This window comes from Salvelinus namaycush, chromosome 8 (genome assembly GCF_016432855.1).
Source record: "Salvelinus namaycush isolate Seneca chromosome 8, SaNama_1.0, whole genome shotgun sequence".
In the NCBI taxonomy this organism is placed as follows: Eukaryota; Metazoa; Chordata; class Actinopteri; order Salmoniformes; family Salmonidae; genus Salvelinus; species Salvelinus namaycush.
This window is the reverse complement of record NC_052314.1, coordinates 44832396-44855122: the sequence shown is the minus strand read 5'-3', so window position 1 is coordinate 44855122 and position 22727 is coordinate 44832396. Positions and strand designations below refer to the sequence as shown.

At 45.1% G+C, this 22727-nt stretch overlaps 1 protein-coding gene across 4 annotated transcripts in view; it reads left to right on the top strand.

Moving 5' to 3' along the window:
- The window catches only part of LOC120052716 (ataxin-2-like protein), a 28089-nt gene extending 5586 nt beyond the window's left edge, over positions 1-22503 (top strand). For all 4 annotated transcript variants that reach the window (XM_038999792.1, XM_038999794.1, XM_038999793.1 and 1 more), the window contains 16 exons: positions 1220-1438; positions 2533-2840; positions 2935-3021; positions 3166-3291; positions 4763-4840; positions 4936-4997; positions 5080-5381; positions 12180-12246; positions 16345-16494; positions 16625-16688; positions 16877-17040; positions 17288-17411; positions 17615-17730; positions 19836-20018; positions 21417-21588; positions 21683-22503. In XM_038999792.1, the coding sequence (XP_038855720.1) occupies positions 1220-1438; positions 2533-2840; positions 2935-3021; positions 3166-3291; positions 4763-4840; positions 4936-4997; positions 5080-5381; positions 12180-12246; positions 16345-16494; positions 16625-16688; positions 16877-17040; positions 17288-17411; positions 17615-17730; positions 19836-20018; positions 21417-21588; positions 21683-21741 (2281 nt within the window). In that variant the 3' untranslated portion in view covers positions 21742-22503. The remainder of the gene's footprint in view (positions 1-1219; positions 1439-2532; positions 2841-2934; positions 3022-3165; positions 3292-4762; positions 4841-4935; positions 4998-5079; positions 5382-12179; positions 12247-16344; positions 16495-16624; positions 16689-16876; positions 17041-17287; positions 17412-17614; positions 17731-19835; positions 20019-21416; positions 21589-21682) is intronic.
- The last annotated feature ends 224 nt before the right edge of the window (positions 22504-22727 follow it).

Sequence of the window (22727 nt, the reverse complement as noted above, 5' to 3'; positions counted from 1 at the left end):
TGGCTGGTGGCATTGTCATGCTGAAGGGCCATGTCAGGATGAGCCTGCAGGAAGGGTGCCACATGAGGGAGGATGTTTTCCTTGTAACGCACAGCGTTGAGATTGCCTGCAATGACAACAAGCTCATTCCGATGATGCTGTGACACACCACCCCAGACCATGACGGACCCTCCACCTCCAAATCAAACCCGCTCCAGAGTACAGGCCTCGGTGTAACGCTCATTCCTTCAACGATAAACGCGGATCTGACCATCACCCCTGCTGAGACAAAACCGCAACTCGTCAGTGAAGAGCACTTTTTGCCATTAGTGTCTGGTCCAGCGACAGTGGGTTTGTGCCCATAGGCGACGTTGTTGCCGGTGATGTCTGGTGAGGACCTGCCTTACAACAGGCCTACAAGCCCTCAGTCTAGTCTCTCTCAGCCTATTGCGGACAGTCTGAGCACTGATAGAGGGATTGTGCGTTCCTGGTGTAACTCGGGCAGTTGTTGCCATCCTGTACCTGTCCCGCAGGTGTGATGTTCGGATGTACCGATCCTGTGCAGGTGTTGTTACACGTGGTCTGCCACTGCAAGGATGATCAGCTGTCCGTCCTTTCTCCCTGTAGCGCTGTCTTAGGCGTCTCACAGTACGGACATTGCAATTTATTGCCCTGGCCACGTCTGCAGTCCTCATGCCTCCTTGCAGCATGTCTAAGGCACGTTCACGCAGATGAGCAGGGACCCTGGGCATCTTTCTTTTGGTGTTTCTCCAGAGTCAGTAGAAAGGCCTCTTTAGTGTCCTACGTTTTCATAACTGTGACCTTAATTGCCTACCGTCTGTAAGCTGTTAGTGTCTTAATGACCGTTCCACAGGTGCATGTTCATTAATGGTTTATGGTTCATTGAACAAGCATGGGAAACAGTGTTTAAACCCTTTACAATGAAGATTGGTGAAGTTATTTGGATTTTTATGAGTTATCTTTGAAAGACAGGGTCCTGAAAAAGGGACGTACAGAGTTTAGCTCTGTATCATTCTGTTATTTTTTTCCCACTAATTGGTATTTTGACCTATCACAGATCTTTTTCAGGTCTAATCGGTCAAAATACCAATTAGTGAGAAGAAAAAAACATCAGAATTGGGCTGCCTGTGTGAACACAGCCTTATTCACTCGCATCTCCCTTTCTCACACATGTTACTGAATGACCTTGGAAGTCTTATCTCTCTTTCTCCCCCTTCAGTGTTCCCCTGGAAAGGGGCAGCTCGGATGGCTTCCGACAGCGGGAGGCGCGTGCGGCCCGCTTAGCGAATGAGATTGAGGGCAGCCCCCAGTACCGTCACCGCACCAACCTGGAGAACGACGATAAGAGTGAGGAGGACAAGTACAGCGCAGTGGTCCGAGAGAGAGACGAGGGGAGGGAGAGGGGCAGCCCTGGATTCCAGAGCAGTGCCGGGAGCAGGTGAATCCGTAGGGGAATCGCAGACATGCACACGCTTAGTTCTAAACTCGATACATGGAGGCATAAACACAGTGGACAAAACTGCATCTGTGCAAGGATGTAGGCTACTCAATCAGCTGTATAGACAGACATAACAACACTCTAACATGCACTGAACAAAAATATAATTGCAGCATTTAAAGTGTTGGTCCCATGTTTCATGAGCTTTTTTACCCATGTCACCAGAAGCTGGTTAAGTAGCATGATAATTATACAGATGCACAATGTGCTGGGGACAATAAAAGGCCACTCTAAAATGTGCAGTTTTGTCACACAACACAATGCCACAGATGTCTCAAGTTGAGGGCTTGCAGGAATGTCCACCAGAGCTGTTGGCCACTGGAACGCTGGAGAAGTGTGTTCTTCACCGATGATTCCCGGCTTCAGCAAAACTGGGCAGATGGCAGACTGCATGTATGGCTTTGTGTGGGTGAGCGGTGTGCTGATTTCAACAGTGCCCAGTGGTGGGGTTATGGTATTGGCAGGTATAAGCTATGGACAATGAACACAATTGCATTTTATTGATGGCAATTTGAATGCACAGAGATACCGTAATGAGATCCTGAGGCCCATTGTTGTGCCATCACCTCATGTTTCTACATGATAATGCAAGGCCCCATGCGGCAAGGATCTGAACACAATTCCTGGAAGTTGAAAATGTCCCAGTTCTTTCTCGGCCTGCATACTCACCAGACATGTCACCCGTTGAGCATGTTTGTGATGCTCTGGATCGACGTGTACGACAGCGTGTTCCCGCCTATATCAAGCAACTTCGCACAGCCATTGAAGAGGAGTGGGATAACATTCCACAGGCCACAATCAACAGCCTGATCAACTCTGCGAAGGATATGTAGCGCTGCGCTCCCCTACCTTTTTATTTATGGTATCTGTGGCCAACAGATGCATGTCTCTATTCCCAGTCATGTAAAATCCATAGATTTGGGCCTAATGAATTGATTTAAATTGACTGATTTCCTTACATGAACTGTTATTCAGTAAAATCTTAGAAATTGTTGCATGTTGCGTTTATACTTATGTTCAGTTTCTCTCTCTAGGGAGGGTAAATACATTCCTCTTCCCCAGAGGGCCAGGGAGATGGGTGTTCCCCCCAGCAGCCTGAGGGGCGGAGCCTCTGGTCCAATACCCAATCGAACAGGAGTCCCCGGCTCCTCTAGACCATCCCAGGGTTCTGATAGGTGCAGCCCGCTGTCCATCAGGGGTGCCTACTCTCCCCACCAGTCCCAAGCCAGCCCCCCGGGCCAGCCCAGTAGCCCTACCCCCTCTTCTACCTCTCACCCGATCCCTCACTCCATCTCTCACCCACAAGCTCTGGCCGATGCCTCGCGCTCTTCTGTCAACGGAGGTAAGGCCTCTGTCTGTTTTGGTATATTGAGGGAGGAAGTGTGTGGGAGTTTTGGGGTATATTGAGTGTTAATTGGGCTCTTTCTATGGATCAGTGTCGTCCAGAACCTCTCCCAAAGCCCAGAGATCCGTACAGACCAATCGAACTCTGCGCAACCCAAGCTCCCAGTCCTCACCTGCAGGTACACACACACACACACACCTCATCTGTAAGTGCACACAACCACACATTTCCGCCACTCAAATTCTAGACTATTCACATCCCTCACCTTTCCTTTTCCCTTCTCTCTTCTTCTTTCTCCCTTTCTCTTTGTCTCTCCCCACAGTCTCTCGCTCTCCAAAACCAGACGACCCAGCTCTGGCTGGCCCTTCCTACCTGGACACTTCCTCCTCCTCGATCGCCTCGGCAACACCTAAGTCCTCTGGCCCCACCCCTCTGTTCACTGTGGATGGTGAGGAGGATGATTACTACACAGTTTTCTTTTTACAGAATTGTCATTTATTGAAGTTCTTTTTGTTTAACTTCTTGGGGCTGCAATCCCGTTAACGGGATGATATGACAACAGCCAGTGAAGGTGGAGGGCGCCAAATTCAAACAACAAATCTCATAATCAAAATTCCTCAAACATACATCTATTTTATACCATTTTAAAGGTAATCTTGTTGTTAGTCCCACCAAAGTGTCCGATTTCAAATAGGCTTTTCAGCGAAAGCACCACAAACGATTATGTTAGGTCACCACCAACTCACAGAAATTCAGCCATTTTTCCAGCCAAAGAGAGTCACAAAAAGCACAAATAGAGATGAAATTAATCACTAACCTTGTTCGATTAAGTTCATATTTATATCCATAAACTTCAGTTTAAATTGGCGCCATGTTCAGAAATGCCTCCAAAATATCTGGAGAAATTGCAGAGAGCCACGTCAAATAACAGAAATACTCATCATAAACTTTGATGAAAGATGTATGTTTTACATAGAATTAAAGATACACTTGTTCATAATGCAACTGCTGTGTGAGATTTCAAAAAGCTTTACGGCAAAACACAATATTCAATAATCTGAAAACAGCGTTCAGCCACAAAAGCAAGCCATACAGTTACCCGCCAAATTGTGCAGTTAACAAAACTCATAAAAAGCATTATAAATCTTCACTTCGCTGATCTTCGTCGGAATGCACTCCCAGGCCTCCCACTTCCACAAGAAATGTTCGTTTGGTTCGGTAATGTCCAAATAGCTATTTTCGTTAGCGTGTTTGGTAAACAAATCCAACGTCAGGAAGCGCGTTCACTAAAAGCTGACAATGTCCAGAAGTTCCGTAACAGTTAGTAGAAACATGTCAAACGATGTATTGAATCAATCTTTAGAATTACATTGACTTCAGATGAGCGATGGAACAGAGCTCCCTCTCATGTGAACGCGCATGGTGAAAGCATGGTCAGGTCATGGCAGACCTGACTAATTCCCCTCTCATTTGCCCCCCTTCACAATAGAGGCATCAGACAAGGTTCTACAGACTGTTGACGTCTAGTGGAAGCCGTAGGAAGTGCGAACTCATCCATATCTCGCTGTGATTTCAATAGGATCTTGGTTGAAAATCGACCAGCCTCAGAATTCCCACTTCCCGTTTGGATTTTTTCTCAGGTTTTTGCCTGCCATATGAGTTATGTTATACTCACAGACATAACTCAAACAGTTTTAGAAACTTCAGTGTCTTCTATCCAATACGAATAATAATATGCATATATTAGCAACTGGGACTGAGGAGCAGGCAGTTTACTCTGGGCACCTCTGGGCACCTTTCATCCAAGCTACTCAATACTGCCCCTGCAGCCATAAGAAGTTAATTTATGATTTCTGTTCCTTTCTCTACCTCTTAATCTCTCCATCCTGTCTCTTGCTTTCTTTTTCTCTCTCTTTCAGTGAATGAGATCCTAAGCTCAGCGGCTAAGGAGAGGACAGAAGGCCCAGCCAGCCCTCAAGACAGCAAGAGCGGCAAAGGTTAGCGCTCTCCCTTCCTCTCTCCATTTGACTGGTCCCTGTCCTTTCTGTTATCTTAGGTCTTTTGAAAAAAATATTTTGTCTCTCCCTCTCAGTTCCCTCAGTCCTGCAGAGAACACAGTTGGAGGAGCTACGGAAATTTGGCAAAGAGTTCAGGGTAAGTGTGTCTCGTGCCCATGCATGCCTGTGTGTGACCCATGTATCTTATCTGATTCTGACAGTCTCGCTCTCTTCCAAAGCTCCAGCCCAGCCCCTCCCCTTCTGCTGGCCCCACCTCCTCAGAATCCGCCCAGCCCTCCCCATCAGACTCCGCCACCACAGCCGAGTCCGTAACCGCCCCTGGCCACACCCCCTCCCAGGACCCCCAGACTGGAGAGGGGTCCTCCTTCACCCTGACCCCCACCACCCCTACTCCCTCTCTATCCCCCAACACCTCCTCTCAGTCATCAGGTCCAGACAGACAGGCTACAGGGACACCCCAGCCAGCCAGGTCCCCTGGCAGCGAGGAGGAGGGCAGCGAGCGAGCAGAGGGTGTGGCTGAGTAAGTGTGACCCGAGAACAGTGCAATACAGTACATTATTCCACAGTGTAGTGCAATAGTCTACTCCTAAATCAACCTAATTCCTACAGTTAATCTGTTATATGTAGTAGTGTTGATTAGGGGGTGTAACGGTTCACCAAACCTACGGTTCGGTACGTACTACGGTTGTGGGGTCACAGGAAAGATGTAATGTCATTCACAATGTTCCTTGCATTGTCTGTTGTGACCGGATTGTTAGGTTGGGCCTCAAGTTTCCACTCCAATGCTGTTTGTAACCATGTGGGAGGTGGGAATTTACCATTTGTGAAGTCATAAATACTAGTTGGATGCATTCATGTGATTTGAACTCGTTGCAAAATGCCAGTTGGCTAATGGCCAACAAGCGGTGTCGACCGAAAGTACAGCTTTCGTGCTTGTAAAGAAATTATAGTGCTTTTTATAAATAATATTCTGTTGCATTTAACTGCCGGAAATGCAGTTTGAGGCCATTTCCTTAATAGGTGATGTCAGAGGGCAACGTGGGAGAAGTGGGTGCTCAGGATGATAGACATGTTTCCCACTAGTAATTACCAGCTTGAGGGCTGTTCAAGTGAGTTTTTCCTAGTCGAATATGGTAAATACCCACTTCCCTCTTGGTTACAAACGCGCTATGACACTGCCTCCCTCAGTGCCAGATAAGCGTCTGTACCAAGGTACATCTCCTACTCCGGGGTAATGTGATAGGCTCACTGTTAAGTAAGCGCAACACATGGTGCATAGAGCAAATCACTGTAAACTTCTGCTTTGGTTTGCGTATATAGGGCAAGTAACCTGTTTGCTGAAATGGGTGCAAGAGGGAAGTGGTAACGTGGCTCGAGCACTTTTACGAGGTGCTTAAACCACTACTGAAACCCCCTTCTCTCAACCACTGAGAATGGGCGCATATCTGCAGCTATAACCCAGACTGTAAAAAATATTAACATAGCCTACCTAATGCTCTTGTAATCTCTTTGGCCTGGTCATATTCAGGTGTTTGAATGCATAGTGGAGACGATGTGTTGCCGTTTTTCTTTCTTGTTCCGGTATTCTGTGATGTTGTAAATGTGTCAATATATTTATTAGGGTATTCTCATTGAGCAGTGGCGACATACTGTTAGCGTTTTATCCACATCTCTCTGTCCATTGCCGTTGTAGTCTACTGTGAAGCCAAAATGTTGGGAAATTTGAGATTTTAAATGATAATTGAGGATTCTCCAATTCTGGTTTATTGACCCCACAACTCGCCATCATACAGAACTAGTTCCAGACTGTATATTTCAGTGTGTGTGTGTATATATATTAAAACTGAGTTTAAATGTATTTGGCTAAGGTGTCTGTCTGCATATATGCAGACAGACACCTTAGCCAAATACATTTAAACTCAGTTTTTCACAATTTCTGACATTTAATCCTAGTAAAAATTCCCTGTCTTAGGTCAGTTAGGATCACCACTTTATTTTAAGAATGTGAAATGTCAGAATAATAGTAGAGAGAATGATTTATTTCAGCTTTTATTTATTTCGTCACATTCCCAGTGGGTCAGAAGTTTACATACACTCAATTAGTATTTGGTAGCATTGCCTTTTAAATTGTTTAACTTGGGTCAAACGTTTCAGGAAGCCTTCCACAAGCTTCCCACAATAAGTTGGGTGAATTTTGGCCCATTCCTCCTGACAGAGCTGGTGTAACTGAGTCAGGTTTGTAGGCCTCCTTGCTCACACATGCTTTTTCAGTTCTGCCCACAAATGAGGTCAGGGCTTTGTGATGGCCACTCCAATACCTTGACTTTGTTGTCCTTAAGCCATTTTGCCACAACTTTGGAAGTATGCTTGGGGTCATTGTCCATTTGGAAGACCCATTTGCGACTAAGCTTTAACTTCCTGACTGATGTCTTGAGATGTTGCTTCAATATATCCACATCATTTTCATTCCTCATGAAGCCATCTATTTTGTGAAGTCCACAAGTTCCTCCTGCAGCTAAGCACAACATGACGCTGCCACCCCCGTGCTTCACGGTTGGGATGGTGTTCTTCGGCTTGCAAGCCTCCCCCTTTTTCCTCCAAACATAACGATGGTCATTATGGCTAAACAGTTCTATTTTTGTTTCATCAGACCAGTGGACATTTCTCCAAAACATATGATCTTTGTCCCCATGTGCAGTTGCAAACCGTAGTCTGGCTTTTTTATGGCGGTTTTGGAGCAGTGGCTTCTTCCTTGCTGAGCGGTCTTTCAGGTTATGTCGATATAGGACTGGTTTTACTGTTGTTCTGGGATTGATTTGCACTTTTCACACCAAAGTACGTTAATCTCTAGGAGACAGAACGCGTCCTCCTTCCTGAGCGGTATGACGGCTGCGTCGTCCTATGGTGTTTATACTTGCGTACTATTGTTTGTACAGATGAACGTGGTACCTCCAGGCGTTTGAAAATTGCTCCCAAGGATGAACAAGACTTGTGGAGGTACACAATTTATTTTCTGAGGTCTTGGCTGACTTCTTTTGATTTTCCCATGATGTCAAGCAAAGAGGCACTGAGTTTGAAGGTAGGTACACCTCCAATTGACTCAAATTATGTCAATTAGCCTATCAGAAGCTTCTAAAGCCATGACATCATTTTCTGGAATTTTCCAAGCTGTTTAACGGTACAGTCAACTTAGTGTATGTAAACTTCTGACCCACTGGAATTGTGATACAGTGAAATAATCTGTCTGTAAACAATTGTTGGGAAAATTACTTGTTATGTACAGAGTAGATGTCCTAACCAACTTGCTACAACTATAGTTTGCTAACAAGAAATTTGGAGTAGTTGAAAAACGAGTTTTAATGACTCCAACCTAAGTGTATGTAAACTTCTGACTTCAACTGTATATAACATTCTATTGGTTTCAAGAATTTTGTATAATTTAAAATGAGAAGTTTTGAATCCGGCGTCGTTTTGCGTGTCAATTCATGTGCCCTGGAATCGGTACATCAAATCTCTACCCAACTAACCTTTTTAGGACTCTGTCTTTCAAAGATAATTTGTAAAAATCCAAATAACTTCACTGATCTTTATTGTAAAGGGTTTAAACACTGTTTCCCATGCTTGTTTAATGAACATGCACCTGTGGAACGGTCGTTAATTGTCTACCGTCTGTAAGCTGTTAGTGTCTTAAAGTCACAGTTATGAAAACGTAGAACACTAAAGAGGCCTTTCTACAGACTTCTGGAGAAACACCTCTTCCATTTTTGTGGTAATGCTGCAATTAGTTGGTTGTAATTTTCGGTAGAACAGACATTTCCATATGTCTGCGTTAGCTGCATGTGTGTGACAACTCAACCAGTCCTATTTATGATATCATTTTTGAAGAATCACATTTTTTTTAAATTAAGGTTAATCAATGAGTATATTTGAGTTTAACCACAATATTTGTTGTAGTATTTGTTCTGTTCTTTCAGGTGGATTAAACTGAAATTGCATCCCACTTTCTAAGGCTTGTTTAAAAAATTGCGATATTTTGGAGATTTCATTTTCAAATAACCGAAAGTGAGCAGTTATCTGAATAAAGGGAAAAAGCCATTATTTACTATTTTACACCTAGTGTTACTATACTTATCTTTAACCCGTTTTTATAAGAGATTCTCCAAAATGGAAATATTCCATTTATATATAGATATATAGTACTTATATCTCCAATGTATCGTCCATGTAAAAAATAAACTGTCTGATTAGGATGAATAATATCTGACAGAACCTTATTAATTCTATGCGCCAAGCATTTTGCGTCACAACACTGAAGTGTAAGAGGTATGGTACTGGTATGTCACTGGCCACTGGTATGTCATCCAGCCCTGGAGTTTTCCTGGACTTAAAGGCTTTAATTGCATCAAGAAGTTCCTCTGTAATTTGGCCTTCACATGAGTCTTTATGTACAGATTAAAATGTTACCTTATTAATAGGGGAAAAATCCATACAATTAGCTTCGGTCAGTGGAGATGGAGGAGACAAACTAAAACATTCATAAAGTACTTTGCTTCCTCTTTAAAAATATCAAATCAAACTTTATTCGTCACATGCGCCAAATACAAGTATAGACTTTACCGTGAAATGGTTACTTACAAGCCCTTAACCAACAGTGCAGTTCAAGAAGAGTTAAGAAAATATTTTCCAAGTAGGTTTGTCGTGCCCTCTTCATGATTGTCTTGGTATATTTGGACAATGACAGTTCGTTGGTGATGTGGACACCAAGGAACTTAACTCTCGACCCGCTCCACTACAGCCCCATCGATCTTAATGGGGGCCTGTTCGGCCTGCCTTTTTCCTGTAGTCTGCGATCAGCTCCTTTGTATTGCTCACATTGAGGGAGAGGTTGTTGTCCTGGCACCACCCTGCCAGTTTTGACCTACTCCCTATAGGCCATCTCATCGTTGTCGGTGATTGTCGGACACTATTGTGTCGTCAGCAAACTTAATGTTGGAGTGGTGTTTGGCCACGCGGTCGTGGGTGAACAGGGAATACTGGAAGGGACTAAGTACACACCCCTGAGGGGCCCCAGTGTTGAGGATCAGTGTGGCAGACGTGTTGTTGCCTAGCCTTACCACCTGGGGGCAGCCCGTCTAGTCCCAGGGTCCTTAGCTTAGTGATGAGCTTCGTGGGCACTATGGTGTTGAACTCTGAGCTGTAGTCATTGAACAGCATTCTCACATAGGTGTTACTTTTGTCCAGGTGGGAAAGGACAGTGTGGAGTGCAATAGCGATTGCATCATCTGTGGATCTGTTGGGGCGTATGTGAATTGGAGTGGGTCTAGGGTGTCCGGGAGGATGCTGTTGATGTGAGCCATGATCAGCCTTTCAAAGCACTTCATGGCTACTGACATGAGTGCCATGGGGCGGTAATCATTTAAGCAGGTTACCTTCGCTTCCTTGTGCACAGGATGGTGGCCTGCTTGAAACATATAGGTATTACAGACTTGGTCGGGGAGAGGTTGAAAATATCAGTGAAGACACTTGACAGTTGGTCAGAGCATGCTTTGAGTACACGTCCTGGTAATCCGTCTGGCCCCGCGGCTTTGTGAATGTTGACCTGTTTTAAAGGTTTTGTTCACATCGGCTACCAAGAGCGTTATCGCACAGTCATCCATAACTGGTGGTGCTCTCGTGCATGCTTCTGTGTTGCTTGCCTCGATGCAAGCATAAGGTATTTAGGTCATCCGGTAGGCTCTTGTCACTGGGCAGCTCACGGCACTGGGCAGCTCGCATCTGGGTTTCCCTTTGTAGTCCGTAATAGTTTTCAAGCCCTGCCGACGAGCATCAGATCCGGTGTAGTAGGATTCAATATTAATCCTGTATTGACGCGTGTTTGATGGTTCGTCTGAGGGCATAGTGGGATTTCTTATAACCGTCCGGATTAGTCTCCCGCTCCTTGAAAGCGGCAGCTCTAGCCTTTAGCTCAATGCGGACGTTGCCTGTAATCCGTGGTTTCTGGTTGGGATCTGTACGTACAGTCACTGCGGGGACGACGACATCGTCGTCGATGCACTTATTGATGAAGCAGATTGATTGAGGTGGTATACTCCTCAGCGCCATTGGATGAATCCTGGAACATATTCCAGTCTGTGCAAGCAAAACAGTCCTGTGTTGTAGCATCTGCGTCATCTGACCGCTTCAGTATTGAGCGAGTCACTGGTACTTCCTGCTTTAGTTTTTGCTTGTAAGCAGCAGTCAGGAGGATGGAATTATGGTCAGATTTTCCAGGAGGTGGTCAGGGGAGAGCTTTGTATGCATCTCTGTGTGTGGAGTAAGGGTGGTCTAGAGTTCTTCTTTCCTTTTTTTTTCTTTTTTTTTTTTCTCTGGTTGCATGTGACAAATTTGGTAAAACTGATTTAAGTTTGTCAGCATTAAAGTCCCCGGCCACTAGGAGCGCCGCTTCTGGGTGAGCATTTTCTTCTTTACTTATAGAGTTGGTTGAGAGCTGTCTTAGTGCCAGCTTCGTTCTGTGGTGGTAAATAGATGGCTACGAATAATATAGATGAGAACTCTCTTGGTAGATAGTGTGGTCTACAGCTTGTCATATGGTACTCTACCTCAGGTAATTTCCTTTGTTTAATATGGACTCTTTTGACCTAAATTGCTTTCGTTTTAATAGGTGAGTACTGAATTGCATGGCCTCTAAAGGCACTATTAAAAGTGTCCCATACAATAAGGGGATCTGCTGTACCCATGTTCTGTCAGGAAAAAGTCAGTTAGAAATTATTCTGTCCTAGTTAACAAGTTATCATCCAGTAGGCTTGGATTAAATTTCAAATATCCTCTCCCATGTGGAAATTCTGTAAGAGTAATATATATGCCAATACTAGGCTGTTTAACAAAAGGAAAGTTTGAAATGGGTAAATTTTAGATACAAATTTTGATTACAACGTGCGCATTGGTGCTAGTTTTAACGGAATAGCCTACAATGTTTTTTCAGGTCAGATTTACTCGAGGCATAGGCTACAACCCAGTGTATCCATACAGGTTCACAGTGCAGATCAAACGGAGGTAGTGTACCGTTACAACCCGAGTATTAATAAGATGTGTTGGCACATCTGTAGGTATTATGCTAGGTCTGGGTGATATATCATGAATACCGGTATGGATTTTTACAATACCGTATATAACAATATGTTGATGCAGTGCTTAGTTAAGTGAGCCCCATGCTCAGGTGGGCAAGGTAGTTGCCATGTTGAGGATGGATGTATGGAAAAGGGATTTGAAAGAAGATTTCATCTCATCTCGCTCTCCTTCTGTGTGTTTTTTTTTTTAGTCAGGTGAAGAAGTCTACGCTGAACCCCAACGCCAAAGAGTTCGTCTTCAAGGCACCCATGACCCTGGTCTGTCACACACACACACACACACACACACACACACACACACACACACACACACACACACAGGAAAGTAGTTGAGAACAAGTTCTCTCTCAACCTGTTTGGCCAGGAGTTCAAATGAAATTTTATTGGTCACATACACATGGTTAGCAGATGTTAATGCGAGTGTAGTCAATTGCTTGTGCTTCTGGTTCCGACAGTGCAGTAATATCTAACAATTACTTAATACACATATCTAAAGGGGTGAATGAGAATATGTACATATAAATATATGGATGAGCGATGGCCGAGTGACACAGGAATGGTGAAATAGATGGTATAAAATACAGTATATAAATATGATATGAGTAATGTAAACATTATTTTTAAAGTGACTAGTGATCCATTTGTTAGTGGCCAGTGATTGGGTCTCAATGTAGGCAGCAGCCTCTGAGTTAGTGATTACTGTTTAGCAGTCTGATGGCCTTGAGATTGAAGCAGTTCTTCAGTCTCTCGGTCACAGTTTTGATGCACCTGTACTGACCTCGCCTTCTGGATGGTAGTGGTGTGAACAGGCAGTGGTTGTTGTCCTTGATCTTTTTGTCCTTTTGACATCGGGTGCTATAGGTGTCATGGAGGGCAGGTAGTTTGCCCCCGGTGATGCGTTGTGCAGACCGCACCAACCTCGTGGTTGTGGGCGGAGTAGTTGCCGTACCAGGCTGTGATACAGCCCGATAGGATGCTCTCGATTGTGGATCTGTAAAAGTTAGTCAGGGTTTTGGGCGACAAGCAACATTTTCTTCGTCCTCGAGATTGAAGAGGTGCTGTTGTGCCTTCTTTACCACACTGTCTGTGTGGGTGGACCATTTCAGTTTGTCAGTGATGTGTACACCGAGGAACTTAACTTTCCACCTTCTCCACTGCTGTCCCTTCGATGTGGATAGGGTGGTGCTCCCTCTGCTGTTTCCTGAAGTCCACGATCATCTCCTTTGTTTTGTTGACATTGAGTGAGAGGTTGTTTTCCTGACACCACACTCCGAGTGCCCTCACCACCTCCCTGTAGGCTCTCGTCGTTGTTGGTAATCAAGCCCACTACTGTTGTCATCTGCAAATTTGATGATTGAGTTGGAGTGCGTGGCTGAGCAAGGAGTACAGGAGAGGGCTGAGCACGCACCCTTGTGGGGCCCCAGTTGAGGGTCAGCAAAGTGGAGATGTTGTTTCCTACCTTCACCACATGGGGCCGTCAAAGTCCAGGACCCAACTGCACAGGGCGGGGTTGAGGCTCAGGGTCTCCAGCTTGATGATGAGCTTGGAGGGTACTATGGTGTTGAATGCTGAGCTGTAGTCAATGAACAGCATTCTTACATAGGTATTCCTCTTGTCCAGATGGGATAGGGCAGTGTGATGGCGATTGCATCGTCTGTGGACCTGTTTGGGCAGTATGCATACTGAAGTGGGTCTAGGGTGGCCGGTAAGGTGGAGGTGATATGATCCTTGAATAGTCTCTCAAAGCACTTCATGATGACAGAAGTGAGTGCTACGGGGCGGTAGTCATTTATTTCAGTTGTTCCTGTACCCAAGAAGGCAAAGACAAGGGTGGCCATCAGACCGGTATAGGGAGCGATTGAATATGTCCGTAAACACACCAGCCATCTGGTCTGCGCATGTTCTGAGGACGCGGCTAGGGATGCCGTCTGGGCCACCAGCCTTGTGAGGGTTAACACGTTTTAAATGTTTGACTCACGTCAGCCACGGAGAGGGGGGTGGGGGGGCGCAGTTCTTGTTAGCAGGCCGCGACGGTGGCACTGTATTATCCTCAAAGCGGGCAAAGAAGGTGTTTAGTTTGTCTGGAAGCGTGACGTCGGTGTCCGTGATGTGGCTGGTTTTCTTTTTGTGTTCTGTGATTTCCTGTAGACCCTGCCACATTCGTCTCGTGTCTCAGCTGTTGAATTGCGACTCCACTTTGTCCCTGTTCTGGCATTTCGCTTGTTTGATTGCCTTGCGGAGGGAATAACTACACTGTTTATATTCAGCCATATTCCCAGACCTCTTTCCATGGTTAAATGCGGTGGTTATTGCTTTCAGTTTTGCACAAATGCCGCCATCCATCCAAAGTTTCTGGTTAGGGTCCGTTTAAATAGTCAGTGGGTACATCTCCAATGCACTTCTTTATAAACTCACTCACCGAGTGAAAAGTAAAAAAGTAAAAAGTGAAGTGAAAAAGTGAAAAGTATATAAAAAGTAAGACGAACGTATGTACTCACTACTGTAAAGCCACTCTAGATAAGAGCGCCTGCTAAATAACGAACACGTAAATATCATCACTATCTGAACATTAAGATTTTTAATTAAATAAACTCCAGTGAGGCTGGCGTGACGTCGGTGTCCGTGATGTGGCTGGTTTTCTTTTTGTGTTCTGTGATTTCCTGTAGACCCTGCCACATTCGTCTCGTGTCTCAGCTGTTGAATTGCGACTCCACTTTGTCCCTGTTCTGGCATTTCGCTTGTTTGATTGCCTTGCGGAGGGAATAACTACACTGTTTATATTCAGCCATATTCCCAGACCTCTTTCCATGGTTAAATGCGGTGGTTATTGCTTTCAGTTTTGCACAAATGCCGCCATCCATCCAAAGTTTCTGGTTAGGGTCCGTTTAAATAGTCAGTGGGTACATCTCCAATGCACTTCTTTATAAACTCACTCACCGAGTGAAAAGTAAAAAAGTAAAAAGTGAAGTGAAAAAGTGAAAAGTATATAAAAAGTAAGACGAACGTATGTACTCACTACTGTAAAGCCACTCTAGATAAGAGCGCCTGCTAAATAACGAACACGTAAATATCATCACTATCTGAACATTAAGATTTTTAATTAAATAAACTCCAGTGAGGCTGGCGTAGGGTGTGAAATGCAGTGTCAATTAAATGGATTTGTGAACTAAAGTACTTCTATAATACAGCTGTTCTGTACACTTCATAAAAAAACAAATGTATGAGTTTCAATACGAACAACAGACATGAAGTCTCAACTAGTTGTCGTTGACAGTGCCAAATGTACTTGAGCATTCAAAATAGATTACCTGAACTGATGGTGGTATACTACAGTGCTATTAAGTTTCTGTATACGCATAGATCGATGTTGTTCTGAGGCTGACCGGAACATATCCCAGTCCATGTGATCAAAACAATCTTGAAGCGTGGATTCCGATTGGTCAGACCAGCGTTGAATGGTTCTAGTCACTGGTACGTCCTGTTTGAGTTTCTGCCTATAAAACGGTAGGAGCAAGATGGCATCGTTGTCAGATTTGACGTGAGAGGGAGTATGCATCGCGGAAGTTAAAGTAGCAGTGGTCTAGTGTATTACCCCCGCGTGTAGTGCAATCAATATGCTGATAGAATTTTAGGTAGCCTTGTTCTCAAATTTGCTTTGTTAAAATCCCCAGCTACAATAAATGCAGCATCAGGATATCTGGTTTCCAGTTTACATAGAGTCCAGTGAAGTTCCTTGAGGGCAATATTGGTGTCTGCTTGAGGGGAAACAGCTGTGACGATAACTGATGAGAATGCTCTTGGAAAGTAATATGGCCAGCATTTGATTGATTGAGGAATTCTAGGTCGGGTGAGCTGAAGGACTTGAGTTCCTGTATGACGTTATTAATCATGAAGCATACACCCCCGCTCTTCCCAGTGGGGTGTTTCTCTGTAGGCTCGATGCATGGAGAAGCCCAGTGGCTGGACCGATTCCGACAACATATCCCGCCCGAGAGAGCCATGTTTCCGTGAAACAGAGAATGTTACATTCTCTGTCTCTCTGGAAGGCAACCCTTGCTCGAATTTCGTCTACCTTTGTTATCAAGAGACTGGACATTGGCGAGTAGTATGCTCTGGAGCGGTGGACGATGTGCACGTCTATGGAGTCTGACCAGGAGGCCGCTCCGTCTGCCCCTTCTGCGGCGCCGTTGTTTTGGGTCGGCTTCTGGGATTAGATCCATTGTCCTGGGTGGTGGTCCAAACTATATGTTCAGACACATACACCAAATGTAACTGTGTGATTTGTTCAGCTAAACACACGCTTACTTACATTATCTCACAAACCAACCTAAACTGTGCGAGTTCTCTCCTCCCCAGGTGAAGCCGTCCCCAGCCCCCACCCCCCCGCGGCCCACTCCTCCCAGCCCCTCCGTGGTGCTCCAGCCCCCCCCGGGACAACAGGCCATCTACAGCACCCCCTACCTGTCCTACCTCTCCCCCGTACAGATACAGGGACACTCTGTGCAGGTATGACTAGGACTGAGGCTGTGCGTGTGACTCTCTGTGGAAAAATAAGCATTCGTGTGTCTGGGGTGTTGAAAAACAAATGGTGTGTATACATTTGAGGTTCGGGGTCTAACTGTCATTTGTTTCCCAGGCTCCTCAGATGTATCAGTACACCATGTCTACAGTCCAGCAGGGGAAGTATCCCAGATCTAAAGGTACTCACACCATTCTGTTGCCTAATCAATGGGTTGGTCGCAACACTGTCATAACCTTTCTATCTCTATTCAATGTAACGCTCTTTTTAATTTAGCAACTCTGGAACATTTGAAATCAACAAGTAAAGAACTATAGACTAAAGTTATGATCAGTATGTTAATAACTCTCTCCCCCCCCCCCCCCCCAGGCCAGGTGGTAGGACCTCGTCCGGACCACCACGGCTCTTCTCAGCCCCAGATGCTCCAGGCTGCAGCGTCTGCAGCAGGCCCTCCCCTGGTGGCCTCCCCCTACCCCCAGGCCTACCTGCAGTACAGTCAGGTCATCCAGGGCATGCCCCACTACCCCGGACAGGTAGTTAACTACCACGCTGATGTTGCTAATGCTAACCAGTCCACAATGTGTGTTGTGGATGGAGGTTTTGTTTCAATAGAAGCCTGACTTGCACAGGAAAAAAATTGTTTATTTTGTTCATGTCATTAGATGTTCTTATATTCCCTTTTCTCACTCTTTTTTTTCCTCTTCTCTTTCGTTCTTCCTCCCCTTTCGTTCTTTATTCGCTCGTTCTCTTTCTTGCTTGCTCTCTTCCCCCCCGTGCTAGCCGGTGTACTCCATGCTGCAGGGTGGGGCCAGGATGCTGACTCAGGCGGGCCACCCCCAGGCTCTGGGCCCTCAGTACCCTGGACAGACAGAGGGTCCCCCGGGACCACAACAGGCCATGTATGGTAAGATAACGCACCGTTTCAGTTTAAAAGTATACTCGGCAAGACTTCATTTTAGTTGTGTGCAGGACATGGTCCTGCTTAGACAGTCGCATTAATACATTTAATTTCTTCTAAGATTGCCATTGTTCATGGTTCTTTGGTTTGTAAATGATGTTTGAATCCACATACTTGAGGTTCAAGTTAGTCTTCCATCTGTCTCTTAGCCTCCCAGCAGTTCTCCCACCATTCTAGCTCCATGCACCCTCCCCAGCCCTCCAGCACCCCTACTGGGAGCCAGCCCCCTCCCCAGCACACTGCCCCCAGCCCTGGGCACGGACAGGTAAACCAACCAGCCCAACTGTGTGTGTGTGTGTGTGTGTGTGTGTGTGTGCATGCATGTTTGTTTTGTCACAAACACTGGACAGGTGCAGTAAAATGTTGTTGTTTTTTACTGGTTCAGCCATAGTAGTACGGCTTCTTTGCTCAGGGGCACATGGACAGATTTTTCACTTCGTCGGCTCCGGTATTCAAACCAGCAATCTTTCGCTTACTGGCCCAACGCTGTAACCGTTAGGCTGTGTGTGTGGGGGAGCGATTCACGTACTGGTGTAGGATCGATTCTGTCTTATCAGTGATTTGTGCTCGCCAGAGGTAGCCTGACTGCCATTAGGTACCGAGATGAGATCCTCAGACCCCTTGTGAGACCATATGCTGACACATGCACATTTGTGGCCTGCTGGAGGTCATTTTGCAGGGCTCTGGCAGTGCTCCTCCTGCTCCTCCTTGCACAAAGGCGGAGGTAGCGGTCCTGCTGCTGGGTTGTTGCCCTCCTACGGCCTCCTCCACGTCTCCTGATGTACTGGCCTGTCTCCTGGTAGCGCCTCCATGCTCTGGACACTACGCTGACAGACACAGCAAACCTTCTTGCCACAGCTCGCATTGATGTGCCATCCTGGATGAGCTGCACTACCTGAGCCACTTGTGTGGGTTGTAGACTCCGTCTCATGCTACCACTAGAGTGAAAGCACCGCCAGCATTCAAAAGTGACCAAAACATCAGCCAGGAAGCATAGGAACTGAGAAGTGGTCTGTGGTCACCACCTGCAGAACCACTCCTTTATTGGGGGTGTCTTGCTAATTGCCTATAATTTCCTCCTTTTGTCTATTCCATTTGCACAACAGCATGTGAAATTTATTGTCAATTAGTGTTGCTTCCTAAGTGGACAGTTTGATTTCACAGAAGTGTGATTGACTTGGAGTTACATTGTGTTTTAAATGTTCCCTTTATTTTTTTGAGCAGTGTATATATATATGTGTACTTTACTGTATTTATACTTGGAATATTTATTATTTTAAATTACTGGAAGCCGTTTTACCAGCTTGAGGCCCCTAATTCAGTGTTTTACCATTAGCACCGGCTAATCAGTCGGTCCTACTCATTTTCAACTCTCTACTTTTTCCACTTAGTTAATTAACTAGGCTACTTGTCATGTGAAAGTTTCAATTCGCTAGTCCACCGAACCCTCTATTGATAGGATAGGCGCCTGTCAATCACAAAGCGAGCGCTGATGGGTAAACCGTCTGCAGTCTGTCCCGCCTGGGGTTGGTTGCATTTAAATGTCTTTACACGGAGGAGGGAGAGCGCCAGATGAATGTGGATTTGCTCGTCCCATGTAATGTAAGTGGTAACGATGAGTCGAAATCCACTTAGACTAATTGTTTTCTTGGACATTTAATTTATTTTCGTTAGCGTTTCACATAGCCAGCCACGCAGCGTCGCGTCGCATGGGCTATTTAGCCTAGCGTTACTGTGCTTTGATTGACAACTGACCAGCAAGTGTTGACTAGTTTTTAAAAGTTGTCGAACTGACTGTATAAAGTCGATATTTATCCCTTTGCCATTCATAAACCATGCAAAACAAAATATTTCGTAGGATGTCGAGGATTGCCCGACAGTGACTGACTCGTCAGTCAGTGTATACTATCGCATCGGTTCATTTGGCTCCTTAATTTGCATGGGCTACTGGTAGGCCTAGGATCTTCGGCGATTATCTGCAGATACGTTATGAAAACATTAGATGAAGATGGTGAATCATCGCTGCAGCAATAGGTAGTGGAGAGCCTCATTCTGGTCCAAATATAATTAGGGCCCTCATAGAATCCAGGCATTAAAACAGAATTCAATAATATTCAGAAATGTATTGACCTTAGTAAGGAATCAGCTAAAAGTATTGATTCAAAGATGACGATTAGTTGATCATTTGAATCAGCGGTCTTGTGCTAGGGCAAAAATGTGTACCCCTTTGGGTCCACAGGACCAGGATTACGAAACACTGATTTGACCTTTAATTAATTTACGATAATGTGTGTGTGTGAATATAGTGTTTGCCTCATTGTTGTGTATCACGAGTGTAATTTCCTAACATACTTCCCTTCATCTTTTCAGCCGGGCCAGGGAGGCCCCCAGCCCCAGTCCATGTACCACTCTGGGCCCCTGCCAGCGCCCACACCCCCTAACATGCCCCCTGGCCACAGCTCTCCCCAGGCCTCTTACCCCATGCAGGGCTACAGCCTGCCCACCCACCAGCCCATGGCCCAACACTACCCCGGCCTGGGACAGCTCACACAGGTAAACACCAGACTACTCAAGACCCACAGCCCACATACATTCAACTCTCCAGAGAGAGGAGAGAGTAACAGATTTAAGCAAACAGTGATGCTAAGTCAAACAATGTGAAAATATCAGGATGTAGCACAAGTCAGTATTTTTGTTTCAATTGCGTAAGGCCAATACAAGCTTCACGCTGTTGATCTACATGTGTCGGTGTGTTTTTTTAAGCAGTGGACACCAGCTGGTAACATTATGCCCTTGCCAGTCCGTGTTTCCTAGACTCCCATTCACAAGTCTTCTCATTTGTGGTGAAAAGAGTTACGTTAATCTTCCCTTGCTAGTCGTAACTAGCTGGCTTTAACCTGGCTAAAAACATAGCAAACTAGCTAGCCTTTTAGCTTACCACATCTCCTTGTGAAATAATCATATTTAAATATAGTATGCCCTGGTAAATATTGTTATACTTGCCAGTAACCTACATCTCAATTTGATATGCTGCTTTAATGTATTTTCTCCCATATCAGGAGAAAAGGCACATGGCTACTAGCTGTTTTTACGGTTTCAAAATGGCCTGGAATCAGTTATTACTTCAACAAAATACACTTTTGTGGGGATTCTAATAAGGCAACAATGTTTTGTTTAAACAGTCGCTGAGATTAGTTGGTTATCAATACAAAATACTACTTTGCATAGCCTATGTAGATCAGATCAAGGAACAGTCATTGTAAATAAGATTTTGTTCTTAACTGACTTGCCTAGTTAAATAAAATGTTTTATCAAGGAACCAAGCAACAGCGTCATTGCCTACACAACACTGTAGAGCCCTGCACTGGCATGAACTTTAAGCCTGAGCCCTTACCTATGCCTATGATGTTCAGGCCCTACCCTACCCAGGCCCGATTGCTTTTGCCAAATTTAAAGTCCCGGCCCTGTCCGAAATAACTTCCTCCATTAGCTGCTCCAGTCACTCGCTCCCTGCGCACAGCTAGTTCTGCTTATGGTGGCTCTGTCTAAGTATCGATAACTACGGTTCAGCTGGTGCTGCTCTGCTTGATGATGAGACATGAGTGCTGATTTGGCTTCTTTTGGTCACTCTAAACTGACAGCTCAAGGTACATTATATTCTGTGAAATTCTTTCTTATATTTGATGTTGAAGCACTTCTGACATGTCATGATCTTAGTCAGGCCTTTCAGTTAGCAGAGCTCTTAACACTGCCCCCACAATGAACTCTTTGTAGTACGATTGAGCTGCGCCAAAAAGTCCATAGTAACGAAGGTAGGACTACGTTCTACAAAGAGCCACCCATTTTGCGCTCTGAATCTTTCCATCTCCGTAAGTCTGTAGACCACTAGTCTTAAATTTTAAATATGGTTGTTAGAAAGGGATGACACCATCTTGCCCCCTCTCGCTCCAGGCCCATGTTGCCCAAGGTATGTCTGGCCCCCACCACCCAGGAGGCCACGGCCCGCCCCAGATGATGCTGCACTATGCCCCACCCCCACAGCAAGGCCCAGGCTCAGCCCAGCAGCACGGCCCTCCCCCCCAGCAGGGGGCACACCAACACTACTACATCCAACATCCACAGGGTAAGTAACTTCAAGTCATAGAGCTAAACATCTCCAATAGAAATTAGCTTTACATTTCCAGATCTTCTTCAGTGACTGTTGTTCTGTGTTCTAGCTGTACAAGTGCAGGCTCACCCCACCCAGCAGCTCTCCTTCCACCCCCCTGGAAACTGACACCCCTACCTACACCTAGAGGACCACAGAAGAAGCAGGAGACAGGATAGAAGAGGGGAGCTGAGGACAGGGAGCTGATGCCCCCAGTCCCTCCCTGAGTCTTATGACTGACGCAATCCCATTGAGGAACACAATCAAGTTGTTCGCTGATTGGCTAAACTAGTCTGAGAACTGAAGCCCCCCCTCTGGAACCACTGCCGCCACACTTCACTCTCCTCTCGCCCACAAAATAAGCAACTTTTTTCCCCTCCTGTTTTTTAAGCCAGAGTTCTAAGTCAAAGAGAGCGAGAGAGAAGAGGGCTTGTCAAAGGCTCCCATTCTGCTTCTTGGTTAAGGACAGAGAGAAAAAATAGGTTTTGTTTTTATGAAAGCCTAGAAAGACTGAGTTGTCCTCACTAGCTGGTTCCATTTTTAAGTTGAGAGGATTGACATGGCGAAAGCATCGTCTCACAGGACTTATCACAATGAAACTTGCTAACTTTTAACCCCAACCTACTCCCCTTTCTCCTTTTACAGGTAACCATTAATAAATAAACTTAAAATACAAAAAATGAAAAAAATCATAAAAATAAAGTTTACTCAACCTCAAATACCGCCAGAACTCTTATTTTCTGTGCAAGGGCGAAATTATTGAGAAGGAATCTTGTTAATTTAGATGTGTGTGTGTATATATATATATATATATAACAAACAAGCATTTGTGAATGATCATTATACTGATTTTGAACCACTAATCTTTAATAGTAAACTATATGCCACCCATATCGGCTTCAATTCATTCAGAAAACATCACACAATGGTTCATAAGCCCTATTCGCACAGGACTAGTATTACTATAGAACATCGGCTATGTAATTATTACTCCAGCTTGTCTGTTTTTCCAAACTGCCCCTAATTATTTTTTCTTCCTCATTCAAATATGATGGAAGCCTGGAGGCTCTTCTAGGCATGAAGATATTTCACGTCTCGGGATAGCCTAATATTGA